The following is a 24,794-nucleotide window of genomic DNA, read 5'->3' as shown; positions in this document are numbered from 1 at the left end:
AACTGCTATTGGTGTTATCAGAGTAAAAAAAAAATCAACAACTGAATCAAACAGTTGGTATAATAATATTATACCAAGAGCTCAAAGGCTATTTCATTTTCCACTGTTCTTCAAATTTGCCATAAACAATCTTTCTCAAACAGTGTCAGAACTGAATCAAACAGCTGGTGATCAGGAGCATGATAAATTGTCTATGGTACAATCTACTAATTCAAGGAACACAAACTAAACAAAATTAATTACTCAATTTTATATTCATGATCAATTTGCAATTGGACCACCTGTCGATGTAGTGTCAGTCAGTTAGATCAAGCTGTTGGTAGTACTTCTTCATAACCTCAGCACTCACTTGACTCTTAGGGAAACTTGAACCTGAAGCCAATTCGTTGACAGCAGCCTTCCCTTCTAGCATGCTGACAACCAGGGACATGGAAGGTCTGGCAGCTGCAACAGGACTAGTGCATACAAGAGCCACATTGATCATCACCGTCACCTCTTTTTTGTTGAAGTCTGTTCCCAATCTGGGGTCAACTAGCTCCATTAACTTCCCTTCTTCTTTCAAACTTTGAGCCTGCACACACGAAGTGGATTGCCAGCTGCTTCTGCTTTGTATAAACGGATATGTAAAAACAGATATAAAGAAAAGCGACGATTGAGAATTACCCAATCAAGAAGATAAAAAGCTTCCTGCTTTTGCCGGTGACTAGTGTTGCTCCTCCCACTAACAATTTCCAAAGCAACAACTCCAAAACTATAAACATCCGCTTTATCAGTTAAATGGCCTCTCATTGCGTATTCAGGCGCCATATATCCACTGTAAAACCAAAAAAAAAAACATATGAAACATAGTCCATGTTTTATAATCTAGAGAATAATCCAGAGAAAAGGCTTTCATGCTGTCACCCTTATCTTTAATTGCAGATTGGGGTAGGCCAAGTCAAAAGTTCTGGTATAAGTGAGAGTTTGTTTTAACTTAACTTAAATATATCTAGTCAAATAGTTTTTGGTTTTTCATGATCATTTGCACTTTGAACTATAAAAGAAAGTTTGCAAAATTTTTAAGATGGACTACAATGCAGATACTTACAAAGTTCCGGCAACTCTGGTGCTGATATGGGTATTTTCCTCTTCATCAAGTTTAGCCAATCCAAAGTCAGATATCTTAGCTTTGAGATCCTTATCTAGTAGCACATTCGTCGCCTTGATGTCCCGGTGCACAATCTTCAATCTTGATTCTTCATGCAGATATGCCAAACCTCTTGCTATTCCAACACAGATCTTCTGTCTTGTTGGCCAGTCTAATTTCAGCTGACATTCTTCTGGGCCTTCAGATTACCAACCAATAAAATTTTAGATACATTAATCTGCTGATTCATGAAAACTGTGTAACCCTTCAAAATTTTATTTGAAAGGCAAGTAAACTAGTCAACAGAAATTTACCAAATAATGCTCGAGCAAGGCTGTTATTCTCCAGGTACTCATAGACTAACAACAATTGATTTCCTTCAATGCAGCATCCATATAATTTTACAAGATGAGAGTGCTGTAGAGCAGAAATCATGCCAATCTCATTGATGAATTCGCGATTTCCTTGTTTTGATTTTGCAGATAGCTGTTTAACTGCAATAACAGTCCCATCTGCCAATTCACCCTGCATTAGTGAAAAGCCATCAGTGTCAGTTGCACAAGATGTTTATACTTTTGCAGGAATGAACAATGAGCATGCTAGATTAAAATGCTACAGGAGAAACATTGGACACTTGTATAGAATACCTTAAAAACAGGACCAAAGCCACCTTCCCCAATTTTGTTGGCTGGATCAAAGTTGTTTGTGGCAGCACAAATTTGCCTCAGTGTAAATGTACTAGTTTTGAGGTCTAAACCAATTAGATCTGTAAAAGAAGCTTTTGTAAGAAGCTTTTGCATATGAATTCCAAACTGGTAGAGAAGCTTCTCAATCGACATTAACTATATTTCTCTGTTGGTCAAACTACAGAAAGATGCATGCCTTGCAGCAAACAAAATAATATATCATTGAAATGATAATTATAAGAAATAAAAATCCAATTTGTGTACAGTACAACTACCTTGCTCCATTGTGTTTTTACGTCCGAAACAGCCTTTCCACCAAAGAATACCCAAAACTAGCAAAACCACAACTACCACTGCCATTACAATGCCAGCCACTGCACCTGCAGAGATAGCACTTCCACTGCCTGGTTCTGCCGGAGGTACGAAGTCTGTTTAAAAGCAAGCACAGAAAACCAAGGCTGATGAGATGACAATGCTTAATTGAATTACCAGATATGGTATCTTATACTCTATCATTATGAAGATGAGAGAATTTTGGTTAATCTAGAAATCAGTGATTGATTTCAATGAATAAAAGAAGCTCATAGTGGCATACAACTTACTAGGATTGACAGAAATAGCTGATATAAGAGGACCATATACTCCTCTAGAAGGGATGGCAGTTGTTCCCTTCCCGGCCCAATACAAGCGGATCTCCAAGGTACCATTGATCACAATTGCAATGAAACTTTTTATAATCGCTTTACCAATACCTCCAGCTTCATCTGCAATATTGAAATCTTTCTGCACACGCTTCCCCTGCAATAATCTAATCCAGTCAAATCATATATATAGTGGCAAGGATCAACTAAGGAATCAGATTTCTGTCCTACTATAAATTTAATTAACACAGGCAAACTAGGACTTTCAGACTTTTCAAGTTTGTCACATATTGTGTGTTGAATACCTGAATGTAAATGTCGAATACGCGCCTTCCCAGGCTATTAAATGTTTTATCAGCAGTAAACACAATCTCAGCAAAATGGAGATTTACTGTGTAGTTTCCATTTCCCATACAAAATCCGTAGTAAGTCAAACTGATGGCAGAAATGCGTGCTTCCATGTATAACTGTGGCTCTTTGACAGAAAGTACACCAGAATTTGACCAAATATTTGTGTCTAATGAACGATCGTCATCCACGAAGTTCCCTGTGTTGCTAAGTCCCCAGCTACTTTTTTCAATAAATCTTGAAGGTCCAGCTCCATCTATATCATCTAGGAACGTGGTGTTTCCATTAATAGTCACTGCTCTTCCACCGCAATTGATATGGAGACCAAAATTAGCTGGCATGGAAGAAACAAAATTGGTAATTACTTAACAAGAAAATGTAGGTGAATTGCAATTTCACAGAAAGAAAGAAACCCATAAAAAGTAATATGGTATAATTCAAGAATTTCTGTGCGCATTAGCTTAGGAACCATAGCTGTCATGAGAACTTACTTCTTTGACAGCGAAGACCTCTCAAACATTGGACCATACCACTGAAAACAATGCGAAATGTCAAACAACTCAACATAAAAACATCATTATTCAATTTATGTATCAATTAAAGAACATAAGACAAAGCCAAAAACTTTCGAGGTATTGCCGTTCGAAGAGCTTGCAAACAAGTTCCTGCATAAGAGAAACAAAGCCCAAAAAAAAGAAAAGAAAGGTTCCATCATGTTGGCAAGGCATGTAATTCACTTTTGCACAAAGGCATGCAAAGGAAAGTTTATATACAGCATTCTTACACATTCTGCTGTTGACAAGTGCTTGATGGCCCGGAGCTTGGAGTTGTAAAATTGTTGAACGAAAGATCCCTGCACATAAAGTTGCAAATTTTTATGTGTCACAGTTTCCACTTCCACTGCAAAGCTTTTAAGTTCAAGGCTGCATTTCATTAACGGTCCTTATTACAAATGGATCCAATTCAAGAGGAGAAGCAATAATAGAGAATTCTGGCAGCTATCAAATTATTGGAGACATACAGTTAAGCAGATATAGTCTACCATGAAAATACGTTATTAAAGAAAGTTGAGCAAATTTTTATAAAAAGATTGTTAAATGTTGGAAAAAATTAATTTCTAAAGCACGCACAATCACATCATGTTGGATTTTTTCTGACATGTGAGTTTAAATGTAAACCTTGATATGCGTATCAAGTCATTAATTTAATGAGATCGTTTCAAAGTAATCAAATATCGTTAAATAGTATTACATCTTAATGCATCGGGTTTAACTATGACCTTATAATGTGCAAATACTATTTTTATAATATTCTCATTTTATGATGAGCGAAATAGAAATTGTAAAAATTTGTCAATATAAAAGACGGTTATGGTTTCCGAATTACCACTTTATTTTTCTAAAATCCCGTCACCAGAAAAAATTAGTTTTTAGACACCATATTGATTCAGAAGATTTTACAGCCAGACGCAAAAAATTCTTTCGCGAAGGATTTAGGTATACTTCCGCTTATATTTCTCATTAATTCAGTACTAGATTATGTTCTTAGTTTTTATAGATCTCCGAATTTGAAAAATATTTTTATTCAATTGGTATAAGAGCATTTCTCGTATTGAATTTTTGAGAAATTTTTTTTTTATTTTGTAATTTTAGATTTTGAATTTTATGTTTTTGTTTAGCTGAATTCATATATATATATATATGAAGAAATATATGCAAAAGAAATATATATGTATATACAGAAGTTTAGAATTGTATATGTATATATATATATATTAATGATGTATATACATGTATTATATGAAGTAAAAAAACAAGAAAGAAAAGCAGTGGCCAACCGCTGTTGTATGAAGAAGAAGTTCGGTGATCACGTGACTGTTCAATCTCGCGCGTAATGGCTAGAAATTTTCAGCAACTACTGTAGCAATAGTTACAGGCTGCATGAGGAAGAAGGAGAAAAAAAGAAGTTTTTGAGCTTATTGGATTTCTTTATTTTTATTTTTTTGTTTTCATTTAAGTTATGTGGGCTTAGCCCACAAGAAAAAAAGAAAAAGAAGAAAAGAAAGAAAAGGACAAAAAGAAGGAAAGGGAGAGGCCCATTCAGTTGGGCCAAAGCCCATATGCATTTGGGCTGGGCAACCCGGCCTAGAGCCAACCTGACCCAGGACCTGACTGGGTGTTGACCTGCCCTGGTCAACTGTTGATCAATCAATGGTTAACGTTGACTTTGATCGGTCAACAATCAAACTTTTGAAAAAAAAAAATTAAAAAGTATTTTTGGTCGATTGATTTTCTTCCTAAATCAGTTTAAATTTGATTTTAATTTTAAATTTTAATATTGATATGTGCATATACATATTGAAATAAATTAATTTATACAACATATTACCAAAGTAACATTTTCTGTAGATAATTTATTTATTTTCTAATATAAATAATTGTGTGGGCGTAATTTATGTGAATGTTAATTGACCCAAATGAAAGTTAATTTTTAACATTATTACATTTTATTTTTGTGATGACGAATACGTGGCAGTTATTCAGTATAACTTGTGAACTTTAAATCGGCCCAAAAGAAGGTTTATTATTTGATGTGTTTCTATTATCTATATTTAATTACTGTTACAGAGTACCACTTACAAGTTAATATCTGTCCAAAGATAGAGTGTTAATGGACCGCTCGGTATCTTGAGATGAGAATATACTTTTATTTAAAATTTATCATTAAATTTTATAAGTTACAGTTTTATGTGAGTATTAATTAATTTATTTTTTTATATGTTCTCTGTTAAGTTTTTTTTTTTATTAGAAGTATCACCGCAAATGTTATTTTTATCCCAATGTTAAACAGTACAAACTTCAAGTAATAGAAGAATAGTGTTCGACTTCTACTTGAAGTTATAGATATGGATTGGATTTTACGGGTTGATCAACTCAATCCGATTACTTTTTACAGTACCCATGAGGAAAAGGAGTTTAAAATATGGGATCGATTAAACTGTATGAGTATGTTGGTTATGAAACAGACCATTTCAGACGTTTTTCGAAGCACTATGTCCAATGAGATCACAACAATTAGAGATTTTCTTTATTATCTAGAATATTTCACCAGAAATGTTAAGACCGCGACATGTACACTTTTATCTGACTCTTATTTTCATGAGATATAAGGAAAACGAAACATTAGAGAGTACATAATGGAAATGTTATATGTGCATGCAAAGCTCAAGGCACTTAAAGTGGAATTATCAGAAGTACTTGTGTACTTTGTTTTGATTTCTCTTCCACTACAGTTCAATTATTTTAAGGTGACATACAACTGTCAGAAAGAATTCTGAAATCTGAATAAGCTCATTTCACATTATATTCAATATGAGAAAAGACTCAAATTTAAGAGGACAGACAGTGCTCATTTTGCAGTGATCTCAAAGGATAAGAAAAATAAGAAAAAGAAAACAGATAAATCTATTGCAGTTCCATTACAACAGAAGAAGTAACAGAAGGTTCAGACTGAAAACGTTTGTTTCTTTTGTAAAGCTCTGGGACACCAGAAGAAGCAATGCGCTAATTATTATGCGTGGCGTAATTTTGTTTGTTCTGATGTTAATTTAACTTCTATACCTACACACACCTAATGGATAGATTCTAGTGTCACAACTCACATCAATGTGTCTATGCAGAGTTGCTTCCATTGTCATAAGTCAAGTGATGGTGTCAGATTCATTTGTGTGGGCGATGGCAAACGAGTCGAGGTGGAAGCAATTGGCAAATTTAGATTGTTGTTATGAACTTGATTTTATTTGGATTTAGAATAGACTTTTATTGTATCGTCATTTAGAGAGAATGTGTTCTATTTCTGTATTAAACAAATTTGGTTATTCATATTCATTTGAAAATAGAAAATTTAGTCTTTTTTTTAATTTAAATCTAGTTGTTTCTAGTTCTTTATTAGCGCATTATAATTTTTATTTGCTTGATACAATTACTTATTATAATGAATTCTTACATGTTGGTACACGAAGTGTAAAAAAAAATTAACCAATGAAAATTTTGGTACATTATGGCACAAGAGATTAGATCACATCTCCCAAAAGAGAATTGAGAGACTTGTGTCAGATGAAATTTTAGATCCCCTTAATTTTATAGATTTTGACACATATGTTTATTGTATCAAGAGAAAACAGACAAATATTAAGAGATTGGGTGCTACCAGGGTTATGAACATATTAGAACTCATTCATACAAATATTTATGAACAATTCCCTACAGCTTTTTAGAATGATCAACAATATTTCATAACATTCATAAATGATTATTTCATATATGGCTGTCCATATCTCATTCATGAGAAGTCTCAGTCTCTGAATGTGTTCAAGAATTTTAAAACAGAAATTGAGAACCAACTCAACAAAATAATTAAGACTGTTAGATCTGACCGTGATGGTGAATACTATGGTAGATTTGACGGATAATATAAACAATGTCCAGGGCCGTTTGCTCGATTCTTAGAAGAATGCAGTATCGTCCCACAATAAACCATGTCAGATTCTCCTAACATGAATGGTGTTGCTGAAAAGTGAAACAGAACACTTAAAGATATGATAAGGAGTATGATTAGTCATTCTATTTTACCTGAATCACTCTGGGGAGAAACATTAAAAACTGCAACATATTTACTCAACGGAGTTCTAATTAAAGCAACTATAAAGACCCTTTATGAGCTTTGGACGGGCAAGAAGCAAAGTTTGAGACATTTGCACATATAAAAATGTCCAGCTAAAGCCAGACCTTATAGGCCACAGGAAAAGAAATTGGATTTCAAAATTGTTAGTTGCTACTTTGTTGGTTATTCTGAATAATCCAAGGGTTACAAGTTTTATGATCTCAATACTAAAATAATTTTTAAGACGGAAAATACTTAGTTCTTTGAAAATATTGAGTTGACGGGGGGAGAAAAAATCTGAGACCTTATCTCTGAAGAGGAATGAATTGATATTCCTATTCCTTAAGTTGCTCTTAACAATGATCAGTATTATATTATTATACCTAGCATTGTTTAAGAAGTAATTTTAGATCGAGACGATGTCATAGTATCTCCCGTTCCTGTTCAGTAAACTGTTCTTGAAGCACAAACTTCACACCTTCAAGAACTTATATAATTAAGGAGATCCATTAGAGAGAGGAAAAATGCAATTCCAGATGATTATATTGTATATCTTCAAGAACATGAGTTTGACATTAGTTCAATGGAAGATGATCTTATCAACTTTTGTCAAAGCATAGAAAGTTCTAACTCTCAAAAGTAGATTGATGCCATGAATGAAGAGATAAAATCAATGAATGACAATGACGTTTAGGATCTTGTCACATTGCTTAAGGATGCGAAACTTATTGGTACAAGACCTATCTTATCGCTTATGGTTTTACACAGAAACAATGCATCAATTATAAAGAGACTTTCTCTCCGGTTTTGTCAAAAGACACTTTCATAATTATAATGGCTTTAGTAGCACATTTTGATCTTGAGTTACATCAGATGGATGTTAAGATATCGTTTCTCAATGGTGACATCAATGAGACGATTTATATGGTGCAACCAGAGAACTTTGTATCCGACAATGCCAGCAAATGGTTTGCAAACTAAAGAAATCTATCTATGGACTTAAGCGAGCTTCCCGTCAATGGTATCATAAATTTCATCAAGTCGTCATCTCGTTTGGTTTTAATATGAATTTAGTGAAAGATTATATATACCACAAGTTTAGTGGGAATAAATATATTTTTCTGCTTTTATATGTCGATAACATACTGTTTGTCAGTAGTGATATAATCTTATTGCACGAAACCAAGAGATTTTTGACAAAAATTTGAGATGAAAGATTTTGGGGACACTTCTTTTTTTATTAGAGATCTAGATATACGGGGATCACTCTTGGGGTATTCTTGAATTATCACAAAAGAGTTATATCGAAAGATTCTTAAAAGATTTGACATGTAGGATTGTAAACTAGGTGACTCCTCTGTATTTAAAGGAAATAAGTTTACTCTAAGTCAGTGCTCCAAGAATGACATAGAGACTACGGAGATGCAAAAGATTCATTATACTTCAGCTGGAAGGTGTTTTAAGTATGCACACGTTTGTACACGTTAGAATATTGCATACATTGTTAGAATGTTAGGTAAATATTTAAGTAATCCAGAAATAGATCATTAAAAAATAGTCAAACGTGTTATGCGGTATCTACAAAAAATAAAATAAAATATGCTTACATACAGGAGGTCAGATCAGTTGGAGATCATTGGTTATTCTGATTTTGATTTCGTCGAATGTCAAGTCAGTAGAAAATCTACGTCAGGCTATATTTACTTACTTACTGGACGAGCTATTTCTTAAAACAGTGTTAAGCAAACACTTGTAACCTCTTCTACTATAACAGCAGAGTTTGTAACTTATTATGAGGCATCCAATCATGAAATATGGTTACGAAATTTTGTCACTGGTCTGTATATTGTTGATGGCATAAAAAGATTATTAAAGTTATTATGTGATAATAAATTTATAGTTATGTATTCCAACAATAACATGAGCTCAATGAAGTCAAAACATATAGATAACAAGTTTTTCGTTGTTAAAGAAAATTCAGAGTAAACAGATATCAATAGAGTATATTGGAACAAACTCCATGATTGCAGATCCGCTCACTAAAGGATTACCACCTAAGTTCTTTCATGAGCACACTGTTCATATGGGTATTATATCCCTAGAAGATCTGTAGTTTCAGTGAGAGTTGTCCCTTAGTTGCATTTATTTTGTAAGACATGTCATAAACCTTGTTCTTTAGTTTTGTTTATACACATATATGATTTAATTTCATTTTTTGTGTTTTGGATTTATTTATATATATTATTTCTGAATTTTCTTACAGTTGATCTCACTAAAGTTAAGGCAAGACCAGTTGAAAATAATCATGCTTAGATCACATAGCATGTAATTTCCATGCTTCATATCCAAGCATGTCGTTCGATTATACTAATATACGTGACCATTGATGAGTTTAGTTACATTAGCTATAGCGAAAATCATTTTAATCATATGTCTTTATGATCGACGAACGGGATTGTTTGGTGATGCATTCAGATATAGATAACACAGTTTTAAGTACTCCTACAGTTATTTAATGCATGGTTAAGATGCCATATTAAATTCAAGTAGGAGATTGTTAGATTTTTTCTAACATGTGAACTTAATGTAGGCATTGATATGCGTATCAGGTTATCAATTTAATAGACTCGCTTAAAAGTGATCAAATACGGTTAAACAGTATTGTCCCTTAATGCATCGTATTTAAGTATGACATTATAATGTACAGATACCATTTTTGTAATATTTTCATTTTATGATAAACAAAATGAGAATTGAAAAAAAATTTCAATATAAAAAGCGGTTATGGTCCCCGAATATTTCTAAAATTCTGTTACTATAAAAAATTAGTTTTTAAGCATTGTGTTGATTCGGAAGATTATACTGTCAAAAACGAAAAATTCATCCGCAATGGATTCAGGTATGCTTCTGTTTACATTTCTTATTAATTTAGTACGAAATTGTGCGCTTAATTTTTAAAGATTTACAGATTTAAAAAATATTTTTATTCAAACACATTAAAGTAAAAACAGAAAGAAAAGAACATAAGGATTTTACGTGATTCGACAATGTGCAGACATCCACGGATAAGACCGGAAAAAAAGCATTTCCCTATGTAATTTAAGAGTATATCATCAATAGGTTAGCAAATCTATTTATAAAGAGATTAGCAGAGTTTTTTACAAAAAAAAAAAATTAGAATATATATCAAATATTCTCAAGGATAAATACAAAGAAAATATATATAAATTATCTCTTAAAATATAGATAAATCTCACCAAAATTCAAGATACATCAACAATTCTTCTTCTTGACTTGAATTCCCTCTATCGTCAAAGCAATTAACCGTCTTCTCGATGCATCTTGCTAATATACTCCTACTAGGGCGTTATTAAGTATCACATAATCTAGCTAAATCTAAACCGCACCTAAACTTACTATCTAATTCCTGAACAAAATGACATCTGCCATCAAGCTCTTCAGACACAACACCAATTATCTGATATGCATATGAACTCTCTGATTCCTACAAATCAACTAGCCCTGCAACTGACAAGTTATATGTAACTAGATTTTCATATATCTGTAATCATTTAATTTGTATTCTCTTCCTTCTTGTTGCAATATTATATGGTTGTTGTTGATCATGTGCATTATCATTTTCTTGATTAAAATCATGCACTTCATTTCCTAGATCAGTGGACTGAACTTTTAACTCTATTTGTTATCTGATATCGTGATTTGATTCTGCTATTATTTTTCTCTTCTGATTGTCTAGTGAAAAAGATTCATTAGATATCACATCTTTGTTGATAATCAACCTTGGAAACTTAGAATCACTACACCACAACCTGAATCCTTTCACTCCATATGTATACTCCAGAAATATGCACTTTTTTACCATCGACTCAAGCTTACCATCTCTAACATAGGCATGAGCAAGACAACCAAACCCTCTCAACTGAGAGTACTCAGTAAGTGACTCAGACCATACTTTAAAAAGAGTTTTACTCTCAATAGTTATAGATGAAGATCTATTCACCAAGAAACTAACAGTATTCACAGTCTCAGTCCAAAATTCCTGTCCCACATCTGAATGAGACAACATGCTTTATGTCCTATCACAAAACGTCATATTCATGCGTTCTGTAATATCATTCTGATATAGTGTCCTAACATAAGTACAGTGTCTCACTATACCTTGCATACTGCAAAAATCATCAAAACTCATGATTGCAAAATTCCAACTCATTATCAGTCCTAAAACATTTGATCTTCCTCTGTGTCTGTTTCTCAATCATAGTCTTCCATATGACAAATGTTGAAAATATCTCTTCTTTAGATTTCATAAAATACACTCATAACTTTTTAGAGTAATCAATGTCATGAAATACCCATCACCACTCTTGAAGGGAACTCTGTATGGAACCCATAAGTCAAAATAAACATAATCCAACTTATTTTTTGTCTTGTGCACTATCTTTTTGTTGAACTTCACTCTGATCTGCTTGCCAAATACACAGTGTTCACATAAATCCATAACTTCTTCTTTATATCCGTTCAACAAATCTGCATGCTCAAAACAGATAACTCCTTGTCACTCATATAACTCAAATGCATATGCCACAACTGATTCTAATTACTGCTTCCTGATGCTACAACAGCTTCCCCTGAAACTACATTTTTTTGAAGAACTTACAATCTAGATTCCAACCTTTTATGAGTACCTTAGAGCCTTTACCGTTTTAAGAATACCATTCTCTACATGATATTTATAACCTTGAATTGCCAATGTAAAAGAAAAAATTAGATTCCTTTTCATCTAAGAAACATACCAACACTCAATAATTTTGATGACACTATCAAACATTCTTAATCTGATATTACCAATCCCAACTGCATATAACCAACTATCGTCTCCCATATACAGAGTACCACTCATCTACATGTAAGTAGCAAACCAATACCTATGTGGACATATGTGAAATGTATATCAAAATCAAGAATTTAAGAATTCTTTCTATGATCCGAATTCACATATAAAACTACCCCAACACTACTATCACTACCACCAGAATTATCCCTATCAATAATATTATCAGAACTCTCCTTCTCTTTTCCTCTCTTCAGCACAAAACAATCTCTCCTAAAGTGACCTCTCTTCCCACACTCAAAACAATTTTCCTTTTTACTTCTAAATTTTGATTTGTCTCTTCTCTGTGTTCTTTCCCTGCTTACCAAACATTTCCTTTATGTTCTATACTCTATATAAAGTTCTTTTACAACTCGTTTTATTTTAGTGCATTGCTAATATCATCTAGTAAAATACTAACTTTCTCATACAATAGAATATGAAAAAAAGTCTCATAAGAGGATAGTGAACACAGAACAATCAATGTTTGATCCTCATTTTCAATCTTAATATCTATGCTATTCAGATCCATAATTAAAGAATTAAACTCATTAAGATATTATTTAATGGACATACATTCACTCATTTTGAAATTGTACAACATTTTCTTCATATAAAAGCGGTTTGTCAACGATTTTACAGAGTAAAACTCTTCAAGTTTCTTTCATGCAACTAAAGCTAAAATCTCTTCAATAATCTCCTACAAATTTGCCTTTACTCTCTCATACCCTCAAGATATATTTCTTCAATTGCTCTTCATAAACCTTATAGAACTAGGAACAATCTCATTCTAATATTTGTACTACTATCAAACTTTTCTATCTTATATTTTGTGAATGTCATCTCGAATCTTTAAACTGTGCACCAAAAACCAAACAGAGAGAAATAACACTGTCAGAAAATAAAAAACCACTCACAGGGAGGCACCATTGCACAGAAAACCACCGCACGCAATCACCGGAGTACTGCACGTGCCTCCATGTGCACCACGAGCCGTCACACACTCCTCTACGTGCCATCACACGTGCAGCCACTAGATTTATCATGCCCGCCACTGGCTGCCGCTCACTGCTGCTAAAAACACAAAAAACTTCACAGAACTGCGCAACTAGTCAGATTCGACATGGATCTCTTGTAAATGTGCCAAAAAATTGCGGAGAATGCTGCCGATCGGGCCTCACGGGAACCGCGTGCTGCCGTACTGGTTCGTCTTCTCCAACTCGCGTTCTCCCTCTCCGGCTCTGGTTTCACGCATAGACGACTTCATCTGGCTTCTCTACGTCTGTTTGTCGCGCACCACCGTAGACCCGGTCAGATCGCGGGCCTTTTCTCTTATTTCTGGTCGAGATGGAACCGTCTGCGGCTCCTTCCCGTTGCATATCCGACAAGCTTTTGGAGTCCCTTGTCCACCACCACCGCCTGCAGACCTTCTGGTTCTAAGCCGCACGTGAGGCTAGTTTGTCTTCCGCTGCCCAACACCGCCTCTAATCTTGAAGGGGAAGAACACAGCAACTGTGATTGTTTTTCTTCGGTTTCACTTTTTTTTTTCACTCAATGATATGTTTTCTCTCTTTAACCCAACTCAAAACCTGAGCTCTAATACCACTTATTCGGAAAAATTAATCTCTAAACCATACATAATCACACAAAAGTAAAAGTAGAAAGAAAAGAACATAAGGATTTTATGTAGTTCAGCAGTATGCCTACATTCATGAGTAAGAAAAGTAAGAAAGTATTCTATTTTGTAATCTGATAGTACATCACTAATAAATTAACAAAGTTATTTATAGATAAACTACTATAGTTTTTTTTAAAAAAAATAGGATATACATCAAATATTTCTCATGATAAATACAAAGAAAACTCGTATAAATTATTTCTCATAATATAGATAGATATCACTAAAATTCAAAATGCATCAATACTAAAGAACTGCAATATAGATATGTAGGTAACAGGACGAAAACACTTTTCATCATTACTTTCCCATTTTACATAAATCAATTCGAGAACTTACACGTTTTCTCCTTTGTCTAGCAGCCAATCAGGTATCAATCCACTAAGCATATTTCCAGTTAAAAATCTGAAATAGTCGACATTAAGAGTTCAATTTTTGTTTTCAGTAGCATGACCTATGACAAGAATCTCTCTTTTCCTATGTTAGTCTAGCATGGTAATTAAATAAACGGAAAGAACTTGACACGAAATAAATGACAACTAAATGTTTATACAATGTTACAATTTTCAGCTTTTTTTAAAGTTAAGAACAGAAAGCATACCGAATAATTTATAGTAAAGAAATTGAGATGCTTACAAATTATCCACGCGTACCAGACGAGAAGCACTGGCTGGAATTTCCCCACTCAATTGGTTAAAGCTGAGATCTCTGCAAGTGTATTTACAAAACAAAACATTAAAAACATACAATGCATGGCAGTAATTTTGCAGCCTGTTTATTTTATGATGAATGGTAGACCACTACCAACAAGTTCGGCAACACTCATAGAAAATCAACAGAATATGGAGTATGAATCACAGTCACCAAAATAAAAACAGTATCTGCAACTAAGAAGAGACAATAGATTCTCCTGATAAAGAGGTGAGAGAGAATCTATACTAACAAAAGCTTTAAGTTTGTCATGTCTCCCAGATATCCAGGTATTGATCCACTTATATTGCAACTCCTGAGAATCCTGAAATACAACACAGCATGAAATATCAGTTAAATTGCCCTCTCAAAAGGAATTGTTTGAACTCCATAGAAATGATCAGTTTTAAGTGTTCAACTCACAGTATCTTCATCTTGGTCATGTTCTGAAGTGGTGGAAAAGGGGCTGCAGGTCCACTTAAGTCAGTAATCCTCCTGTATATTTGATGAACTTAAAGCTAAATATTAACTGAAATTGCACAAATAGAACTAAAACTTGGTAATAAGGTTGAATTCGGTTCAGATTTCATTTCCATGGAATAAGAATGATAATGGAGTACAAAAAGCGTAGAAGTTTGATCAAAATAGTATTTTAATTCTAAGTCAATTCCATGTCGGATTCAAGTTAGATGATTTTCTGATTTCTCTCTTAACAAGTGAAATACAAATATATCCTTGTGTAATTAATGATATCAATAAACTTGATTTAATTATATATCAATTATAAATGGGTGGAACCCCGTGGTATCAATATTAATACATATACATACTTTTTATTTCAGAAAAAAAAAATTTAATTATGTATCAAGTATGTAAGTTGTGAATAACTTTTACGTAATTAAATTATTAAATTGAAGAGCTGCGTAGGAATATAATATATTTTACCCAAATATAAATGTAAGAGTACTTACAAATCAGTTAACTTTTCAAGAGCGACAATAGTATCAGGAATTGGCCCAACCAAACCAGTTGCCTGCATGGCTCTGATGTCGCGAAATACGTTAGTAATAGGAATTACACAGTAATAATTCGATCATATAAAGAGTATCACATTTGACAGATCTCTCACATTTTTTGTATATTAGTCCAGTTCTGAATAAAATTTGGAATCTTTCCCGTAAATCGATTGTCACTGATACGGCTGCATTGCATTCAAAAAAAAAAAAGAAAAAAGAAAACTCTATCATTTTCAAGTGCAACAAGGTATAGACATTAATTAACTTGATCTTAGTCTAAAATAAGAAGCTTACAAGTCATTCAGTGATATCAGGTTAGCAAATGCTTCTGGGATTTCCCCGCTGAAGTTATTTGAGCTTAGCAATCTATAACATCAATGGAACAAAATAAATTCATCTAAGTGATACATAAATGTAAATCTCAAAAACCTCTAACTTAAAACATAACAAAAGAGAGTCTGTTTTCTCAAAAACTTTAATAAATGGTCTTTACACTCTTTGAAGATTGGGCAGATGTCCAAGCTCCGGAGGCAACTCTCCTGATAGATGATTATACTCTACAACTCTAAATAAAAGTCAAGTCACAAATTTTAGTAAGCTCAGAGAAAATTTTTTAAAAGATCTCTCTACAATTTGTAATTAAGGAAAAGTAATTAGTTGGTTTATCAAAAATACTCACAAAGTGGCAAGAGTAGTAATATTGCCTATCTCTTTAGGAATCGGACCCGTTAGCCGGTTTCCAAGAAGAGATCTGCAGTATTTAACAGCCCTTGATAAGCAGTTCCTCAATCAACTCTAGTCAATATGGGATATTATTTTTTTTTTTCACACATAAACCAGCACTTTTAAATAATCGAATAAGGACATATGTAGATTCATGGATATAAATGTGTCCGAGTGAATTGATAAACATGATATGTAAATATATAAGGAGACAGAATGCGAAAGCATACATGTTAACCAGTGGCAATGCACCCAATTCCTTAGGAATGCTACCACTGAGAAAGTTTCGCTGGAGATCACTATGTCAAATGACAGTTAAGTTAGGTGATGTCTAAAACACAAAGGATTGAAGAGTGAATGTAGAAACTAATAATTTGAGAAATGAAGAAAATAGAAACTTCTACCCACATTTCTTGGAGAAAAGGGAGCCTGACTAGTTCTGGTGGAAGAGTACCCGGAAGACTTTGTGCCTTGAGAATTCTGTGCTTCAACAGAGAATGAGCTTTTAGTGCTTAATAGTATATGATAAGATTATACATATACATTTGTCAATGCAATAGACATTGTCCAATAAATAATTAGGTTAAGCTAATGTAAAATTAGCAAATTATATTTTACAAAACATGCTAAAATTATATCTTGTATTGTTTATTTTTCCATTCTTGATTGATTAATTACTCCCGTAATAACATTCCAAAACAGTTACCTAAATGTAAATAAAATTTTAAAGGTAAGATTATATTTCAATAAATATGAAATAATAATAATAACAATAAATGAAAAATGACACCGCTTTTCATATACAAAAACATTATCTAGTTCTCTTCTCATTTTTATGCATGCTAATTATACCTAAATTTTGAAAAACTTTCGAATAAATTTGAAGTTAAAAATCAATTAATGAGTAGAATTTTAATGCAGGTTGCATAGGCAAAGAAAAGAAAAAAAAGAGGCTGAAGATGGAAGAAGAAAAGAGGAAACAGCCCAACAGACTCACGCCCAATCTGGCGGCAGCTGAACCTCTGCCCGTCTGCTTCAAAACGACACCGTTAGAAGCTGGGCACCAGAAGCAGCATTTGATCAACGGCACTGAAGCAAGCTGGTGAAGTGGAACGCACCCTAGAGTTAAGAAAGATAGTTGTTTTAGAATTGTTTATGAAGCTGGACAATTCTGCAGTGATAGAATAGATTCATTCATGGATAAAAAGGTTGGAAGATAAATACATTTGTAGAGCTCTTTGGCTCTTAAAATATAGGAAATAACAATAATGCAAAAGACACAGAGGACCAAAACATCAGGAGCAAAGGCGGGTGGTACATGTAGTTTTAACGGTTTTCAGACAGAGATGATTTGGCACTTAAGCGGAGGACGATTGCATTCCAGTTGTCGGCCATGCATATTTGTCGATGATCTGTGAGATGAGTTGGCATGCCCACTAGAGCTTTTGGCTGAGCTGGACAAGTTGGGACACTTGTCTTCAAGCAGGGACTGTTGCCAGTTATTTCTATTCTCAACATTCCCCCTCAAACTTGTCAAGGGAAACGGTCGGTGAACTAATCCAAGTTTTTCCTTGAAATACTTAATCTGTGTTTGTGACAGAGTCTTGGTGAAGCAATCAGCAGTCTGATCACATGAGGGCACGCACCTAACGTCCAAAGCTCTTTTTGTCACTTGATCGCGAACAAAATGAATGTCCACTTCAATATGTTTGGTTCGTGAATGGAAAACGGGATTGCTTGCAAGGGTCGTGGCACTCATATTATCACACTAGGCTATTGGAGTTTGTGAAGAAGTTATATTTATCTCTTTGAGTAGGGACTCCAGCCAGATGATTTCATAGGCAAGAAGAGCCAGGGCCCTGTATTCGAATTCCGCACTTGACCTTGACACAACACTTTGCTTTTTAGAGCTCCAAGAGATCAAAGTTTCTCCAAGGTAGACGCAGTAGCCTGAAGTCAACCGCCTGTCATCCCTTGAGCAGGCCCAGTCGGCATCTGGAAACCCAACAATGTTTAGTCTATCACTAGGTTTGATATGAAGACCGACATCAGTTGTTCCTTTCAAGTAACAAATGACTCTTTTCAAGGTCTTTATGTGAAGATTAGTGGGTTTTTGCATGAATTGGCTTAAGTCTGTTGACAACGAATGATATGTCAGGCCTTGTATGAGTTAGATATTGGAGAGACCCTATTATTTTCCGATAGAGAGTTGGATCTTTCAGTTCGTTCCCTTCTCCAGTGGACAACTTGTTCCCAAGAATAGCTGGTGTCGGACAAGCTTTAGCAGATGACATGTTACTTCTTTTGAGGAGGTCTTCTATATATTTCGTTTAGGTGAGAATGAGAACAGTGTCATCACGTATTGCCTCAATGCCGAGGAAAAGATGGATGTCTCTAAGGTCTTTGAGAGCAAAAGAGTTGTGTAGTCGGTTGACGACATTTTGCATCATTTCTGGTTGATTTCCTGCAACTATTATGTTATCAACATAGATTAGGATGAAGATTTGAGTTGTCCCTACGAGGAAGAGAAAGAGAGATGTGTCTGCTTGTAAGTTTCTGAAGCCTCATTTAATCAGTGAGGATTTGAGCTTGTCAAACCACGCTCTTGGAGCTTGTTTCAGATCATAGAGCGCTTTGTTGAGTTGACAAACTTGGTTGGAGTGTTTGGGATCTTCGAAACCTTCTGCTTGTTCCATAAAGGCAGTCTCTTTCAATTCTCCATTCAGGAAAGCATTGTTCACATCCAGTTGTTTGATATTCCAACTGTTTGTTACGGCTAACACCAGGATCACTCGAAATGTTGATACCTTAATTACTGGGCTAAAAGTTTGATGGAAATCTAGTCCAGGTGTTTGGTGAAACCCCTTTGCTACTAACCTCGCTTTGCACTGTTGGAAGCTATCATCAGCATTGGTCTTGATTTTGTAAACCCATTTGTTGCCAACCAGATTCATTTCAAGTTGATGAGGAACCACCTTCCATTTTTTATTATTTCTAAGTGCTGATAGTTCTTCTTCCATAGCTGATTTCCAGTGAGGGATTTTGAGTGTTTCGGCGATGGAGGTAGGAGTTGTAAGGTTGTTTACCAGTACTGCTTTAAACAATTGGAAGTCTTGTGGCATACTTCTTGGTTTAAAGATCCCTACTTGAGCTCTGGTCATCATTTGGTGTCTTGGTGCTTCTATCAATGTGTTGCGGTTTGTGTCCTCCTTTCTTCTTGTTTTGATGGTGTTGTGCTTTGAATCGAAGTAGGCACTGGTTCTTCATTTCTTGGTGAGAGTTGTGGTGAGGACTCTGCCACAGGTGAGGATGCTGGTGCTAGGGGTTCTTCAACGACTTATCTGCTTGGACTTTCCAGGATGAGAGATGTAGATTTGGAAGATATGTTCAGCCAAAATGGGAGTGTGATTGTAGAGACAGTGTTAGGTTGCTGTGTTTTGACGAATCCATTGTGATAAGGGAATTCAAGTTCATTAAAGACAACGTTTCTGGAAACATATATTTTGCCAGTAGGACTGAGACATTTGTATCCCTTGTGCAATGGACTGTAATCAAGAAAAACACATTTTGTTGAGTGGAAGGAGAGTTTATGATTGTGATACGGTCGAAGGCACGGGAAACAGGCACACCCAAAAATCTTCAGCTGTTTGTAGTTAGACTTTTTGTGGTAAAGCTTTTCGAGTGGTGAAGATTGATTCAAGGTAGGTGTGGGCATTCTATTGATCAGGAATACGACTGTTTCAAAGGCATCCAGCCAGTATTTCAGTGGCACACCCGACTCGGCAAGAAGAGTGAGGCTGGTTTCGGTTATATGCCGATGTTTTCTTTCGTCACGTCCATTTGGAGCTGAAAAGTATGGGCACGAGTATCTAATCTTAATCCCATTATTTTGAAGGGTCTGGACTAGGCCAATGAATTCTTTTCCCATGTCTGATTGAAGACATTTTATTTTCCTTCCAAATTGAGTTTCTGTTTGGTGTTTGAACAGAGTAAAGGCTTGAATGACTTCTAATTTTTGTTTTGGTAGATAAAGCCAGGTGAACCGACTACAATCAATAATGAAAATTACATAGTACCGATGGCCAGAGAGAGAAGGGAGTGCAAAAGGTCCCCAAACATCAGTGTGAACAATTTCAAATGGGGCTTTTGCATTTGATACAGATGGAGTGTAGGGAAGAAAATGAGACTTGCCCAGTTGACATGCATCACAAAATAAGTTCTCATTAAGTTTAAAAGATTCATTACATGATTTAAGAATGACATAAAAGGTTTTTGAAGATGGGTGTCCTAATCTTCTATGCCACATTAGGATTCTTGATTCAGGGGTTTGATAATGTTTGTTAGTGAAGAGGGCTTGACAGTAAGGATGAAGAGCAGGAATTGATCCTGATGAGCCCAAGCAATATAAGCCGTTTTTAAGCTTCCCTACCAGCAGCACCTTGCCTGTGGCTTTGCCCTGCACAAAACAGGAAGATGAGTCAAAAGTAACCTTAACATTGTTAGTAGAGGTAAGTTTAGAGATACTCAGCAAATTTTTATTGATCTTTGGTACATGCAGAACTCTGTTTGAGGTTAATTTTCTGTTTTTGAGAGTATGAATGTTCATCTTACCAACATTTTTTATAGTCATTTTCTCACCATTTCCAATCATGAAACTTTCACTTCTTTCAGATTGTTGTTTGGACTACAGCATGTTGATATCTCCTGTTACATGGTTATTAGCACCACTATCAATATACCAAAGTGGGTCTTCAAGAGGGTCTTCAGGGGATGCTGAAAGAGTTGAACTTTGATAAGTTTTGGGAGAGTTTTCTGGAATGGTTCCCACGTAGCTGTTATCATATCGGTAATAGCAGTAAGTAGCAGTGTGGCTAATTTTGCCGCACACCTGGCAGATTGGTCTGGAGTTACTGCCAGCCTTTGCTCATCTTTTGTTGTGGTGAAGACCTCCTCTGTTAAAGGAGTTGTTGTGTCCACCTCCTCTATTGATTGATTGAAAAGGTGAGTTCTGATGAATTCTGGTATTTTTGATGCTAGAGAAAAGTGCTGATGGTCGTCCGAGATTTGGAGTGGCCGTGGTCAAATTGAGTTGTTCCAGTCGTCTTTCATAGTTGAGCAGTCGAGACTGCAATTCCATCCAACTTACATTTTCTTTCTCCGTGATTTGACACACGAGTGGGTTATATTCAGAAGAATCTAAACCAGCAAGGACTTGTGAGGTGAGATCCTCCTGGGTAATAGGATGTCCTGCCAGGGCAAGATTATTAGCAATTTCTTTGATGGTTTTGAGATATTCTTCCATCTTCAGGTTGCCCTTTTACATTTTAACGAATTCCCTTTTGTAGTAGATTATGTTTGCTCGTGATTTAACTGCGAAAAGATCACAAATTCCTTCCCATAGGAGTTTTAATGTTGAGTGCCCCATTAATTGGGAGGCTAAGTTGGTCTCAATGGAGCTGTAAAGCCAACCTAGCAGCATTTGGTCTTGTGCAAACCAGTCTTTGAACTCCGGGTTTACAAAGATTTCAACTTCAGCACTTCCTTCTATGGTTCTTTCTGTGTACTCAAGTGGGCTTGATTTGGCGCCGGTGAAGTAACCTTCAAGTTTGTTACCTCTTATAATTAGGAGAACCAAGTTTTTTTAAAAAAGATAGTTATCGTGATTGAGTTTTAGAGCACACACTGAGCTCATTGAGCTGTTAGACAGGGTTTGAACTCTTTGAGGTGATGGATTGAAAGTAGAGTAGTTGTTGTTCTCTCTTGCCATGATGCCTTGTGGCTTTGATACCAAGTTAAGAAAGCTAGTTGTTTTAGAATTATTTATGAAGCTGGACAATTCTCAGCACTAATAGAGTATATTCATTCGTGGATAAAAAGGTTGGAAGATAAATACATTTATAGAGCTCTTTGGCTCTTAAAAGATTGGAAATAACAGTAATGCAAAAGTCATAGAGGACCAAAACATCAGGAGCAAAGCTGGGTGGTACATGCAACTTTAACGGTTTTCAGATAGGGACGATTTGGCACTTAAGCGGAGGACGATTGCATTTCAGTTGTCAGCCATGCGTATTTGTCGGTGATCTGTGAGATGAGTTGGCATGCCCATTGGAGCTTTCCGCTGAGCTGGACAAGTTGGGACACTTGTCTTCAAGTAGCGACTGTTGCCAGTTGTTTCTATTCTCAACACCTAGCTGTTGGAGAAAAAGCCGAAACAGAGAGCAGAAGCAAACCCGCAGAGCTGGTGAAGAGCAGAAGCGGGAAAGCAGAGAGTTGGTGGAGGGAGAAGCTGAGAAAAGTAATCCCGTAGTTTATTATTTTTAGCTTTTGATTTGCATATTTTTAGGTAGAAATCTTCAGGACTGGAATTTTTCAAACATTTATTTTCAATTATTATATGATTAGCTGTTTCTCAATTATAATTATTTGGACAATCTGCATCTAAATTTTTCTTACTAGAGTAATTGATATATCTTGAATTATATATATACATTTTTAGTTTGATTTTTTACTTTTTTTTTCGTTGCAATTTAACAATATTGAATTTATGATTGATAGTTCTAAAATAACATAAATAAAATTTGATCATTCATCAAAGATTTAATTAAATTAAATTAATAATTATTATAAAATATTAATAATTATTATTTGATAGACTTAAAGAACACTAGAAGAACGGCCAAAAATATATTTGGATAATTTCAACTATTATAAAATAAATTAAATTGACTGCAAAATCAAAACTCAAGTGTATTCAAAATTCATGTGAAATCAATTACTCTGGAATATTTACATTTATAGTTTTTATTAATTTATTTACTTTATTTTAATTAAGTTCTTTAAATAATTTTAATTTTTAAATAATAATATAATTTTAATACTTAATATATAATTTGTGTGGGATGATACTCTTTTTATTATTGTATTACTTGAACAATTTCATGAACTTAAGAAGAAATTCTTCAAATTCATTTCCATCACTTTAATTTTTCTAACTTATTATTTTGGTGTAAAATGGGAAAGAATAATAAACAGAGACTTACATACTGACAACGTGGCACAGAGTACTATTGGCGTCACTGCAGTTACATGTGACCGCATTCTCTTGTCCGTTGATCGGGTTCGGAGTGACCCAACCCGCCTGCCGACTGCAAGGGTCTACGCCAAAATTCCAATCCGTCTTCCCCATCGTCCTCGCTATGTCTTTTAAAGCTTGAACTGTATATTTCGGAAAACAAAAAGCACCATTAATGATTACTTTCATCTGTCTGGAGTCTGGAGTATCGACTATATATATGCATAAACTTTTCGCAACCTATTCACAAAACCTTGATTTTCTTCACAAGTAATTTAAAACGAAGTCCAGATGCAGAGAAAGAGTGAAAACTAGAAATTATGCTCTGTTCTTCCAATGTTTCTCTTACCTTCATCTTCTACGAGAGTGGCTGCAGAGACGAAATTGAAGAAGCAAAATGCAAGCAAGGAGAAAAACAGACATCGAGAGAAGTTCATCGTCTTCCTTCTCTTCAACATTTACAGAAAAAGGGACAAAAGTGGTAAGGGATTTCTTCGATTCTCGAGAGTGAAAAGTTGAAAGTTGTGTGAAACAGATGAGACTGACAAAGGAAACAAAAATCCCTAGAAAGATCTTTGTTTACTGAGAGAGAGAGAGAGGAAATGGCGGACAGATCTGGGAGGGAGAGAGAAGAAAAGATAGAAAGAACAGAGGCGTACATGATTTGAGCCAACGTACACCCACTTTAAACGTCTACTGACTGCGACTTGCACAGATTTTCAAAAATTTTAAAAAATAATTTCTTTTTTACAAGAAACATTCCTCTCTTTTATAATTTTTTTTTTCTTGAATTAAATAATATGTGCGTCTCAATAATCAAATTTACTGTCTCAATCATTTTCATATTTTTCTTTTCAATTTAATTTTTTAATATTTGATTAAAGTTGGAAGTCAAAAAAGAAAGGCTAAAAGTTTTTCTTTTTTCTTTTTAATTAATTTGTAGAAACTTATAGGTACCAAAGAAATAAACTAATTTTTTAATTTGATTTGAAATTAATGCTTGTAGAAAAATCAATTATTCACCTGACAAAGACCGAAAAATAGAGACTTACCATGCATGCATGCATGTGGATGTGATGCCTGCAAAGATAAAATTATTTTATTGAATTTAATATATTTTTAAAAAAATTAAAAAATTATAGTTACATATTATTTAAAAATAATACGGTCATTGTAACAGTTCCGAAAATTTAGAATGAAATATGTGTATTAAAAATGTCAAATGCGAAAACGTAATAAAAATTTTGATTAACATCCTTTA

The 24,794-nt window shown here is 34.5% G+C and overlaps 1 protein-coding gene across 10 annotated transcripts; it reads right to left on the bottom strand.

Moving 5' to 3' along the window:
• Window positions 1-42: 42 nt before the first annotated feature.
• Window positions 43-24,196, bottom strand: LOC110812567 (putative leucine-rich repeat receptor-like serine/threonine-protein kinase At3g14840). 10 transcript variants are annotated; one of them, XM_088218489.1, is made up of 25 exons: window positions 23,883-24,194; window positions 23,502-23,676; window positions 16,870-16,941; window positions 16,692-16,760; window positions 16,418-16,489; window positions 16,232-16,303; window positions 16,033-16,104; window positions 15,852-15,923; window positions 15,694-15,765; window positions 15,146-15,217; window positions 14,976-15,047; window positions 14,669-14,740; window positions 14,372-14,437; window positions 10,500-10,553; window positions 3,586-3,654; window positions 3,431-3,466; window positions 3,293-3,333; window positions 2,759-3,135; window positions 2,415-2,610; window positions 2,085-2,240; window positions 1,774-1,892; window positions 1,441-1,651; window positions 1,088-1,325; window positions 664-814; window positions 43-571 (listed from the first exon to the last, which is right to left on the bottom strand). In XM_088218489.1, the coding sequence occupies exons 1-25, from the start codon at window positions 23,989-23,991 to the stop codon at window positions 296-298; spliced, it is 2,991 nt and encodes a 996-aa protein (XP_088074615.1). In that variant the 5' UTR covers window positions 23,992-24,194; the 3' UTR covers window positions 43-295. The 10 variants fall into 10 exon arrangements, with proteins under 10 accessions (XP_088074615.1, XP_088074616.1, XP_021895069.1 ...); XM_088218490.1 differs by having other exon boundaries at window positions 2,088-2,240; XM_022039377.2 differs by lacking the exon at window positions 10,500-10,553.
• Window positions 24,197-24,794: the final 598 nt, after the last annotated feature.

The sequence above is a fragment of the Carica papaya genome, chromosome 4 (genome assembly GCF_054855325.1).
Source record: "Carica papaya isolate Zhongbai chromosome 4, ASM5485532v1, whole genome shotgun sequence".
Lineage (NCBI taxonomy): Eukaryota > Viridiplantae > Streptophyta > Magnoliopsida > Brassicales > Caricaceae > Carica > Carica papaya.
Note: the sequence above shows the minus strand (reverse complement) of the source record. Positions and strands in the feature narration are given on the sequence as shown.

What these genes read in the sequence shown, in the direction of transcription:
- LOC110812567 (XM_088218489.1), bottom strand. Translation starts at nt 23,991, where the DNA reads ATGTTGAAGAGAAGGAAGACGATGAACTTCTCTCGATGTCTGTTTTTC. An exon ending in ATGACAAACTTAAAGCTTTT is followed by an intron (nt 14,741 to 14,975) that starts GTTAGTATAGAT and finishes ATACACTTGCAG; the next exon opens with AGATCTCAGCTTTAACCAAT. An exon ending in CTTTTTATCTTCTTGATTGG is followed by an intron (nt 572 to 663) that starts GTAATTCTCAAT and finishes TCGTGTGTGCAG; the next exon opens with GCTCAAAGTTTGAAAGAAGA.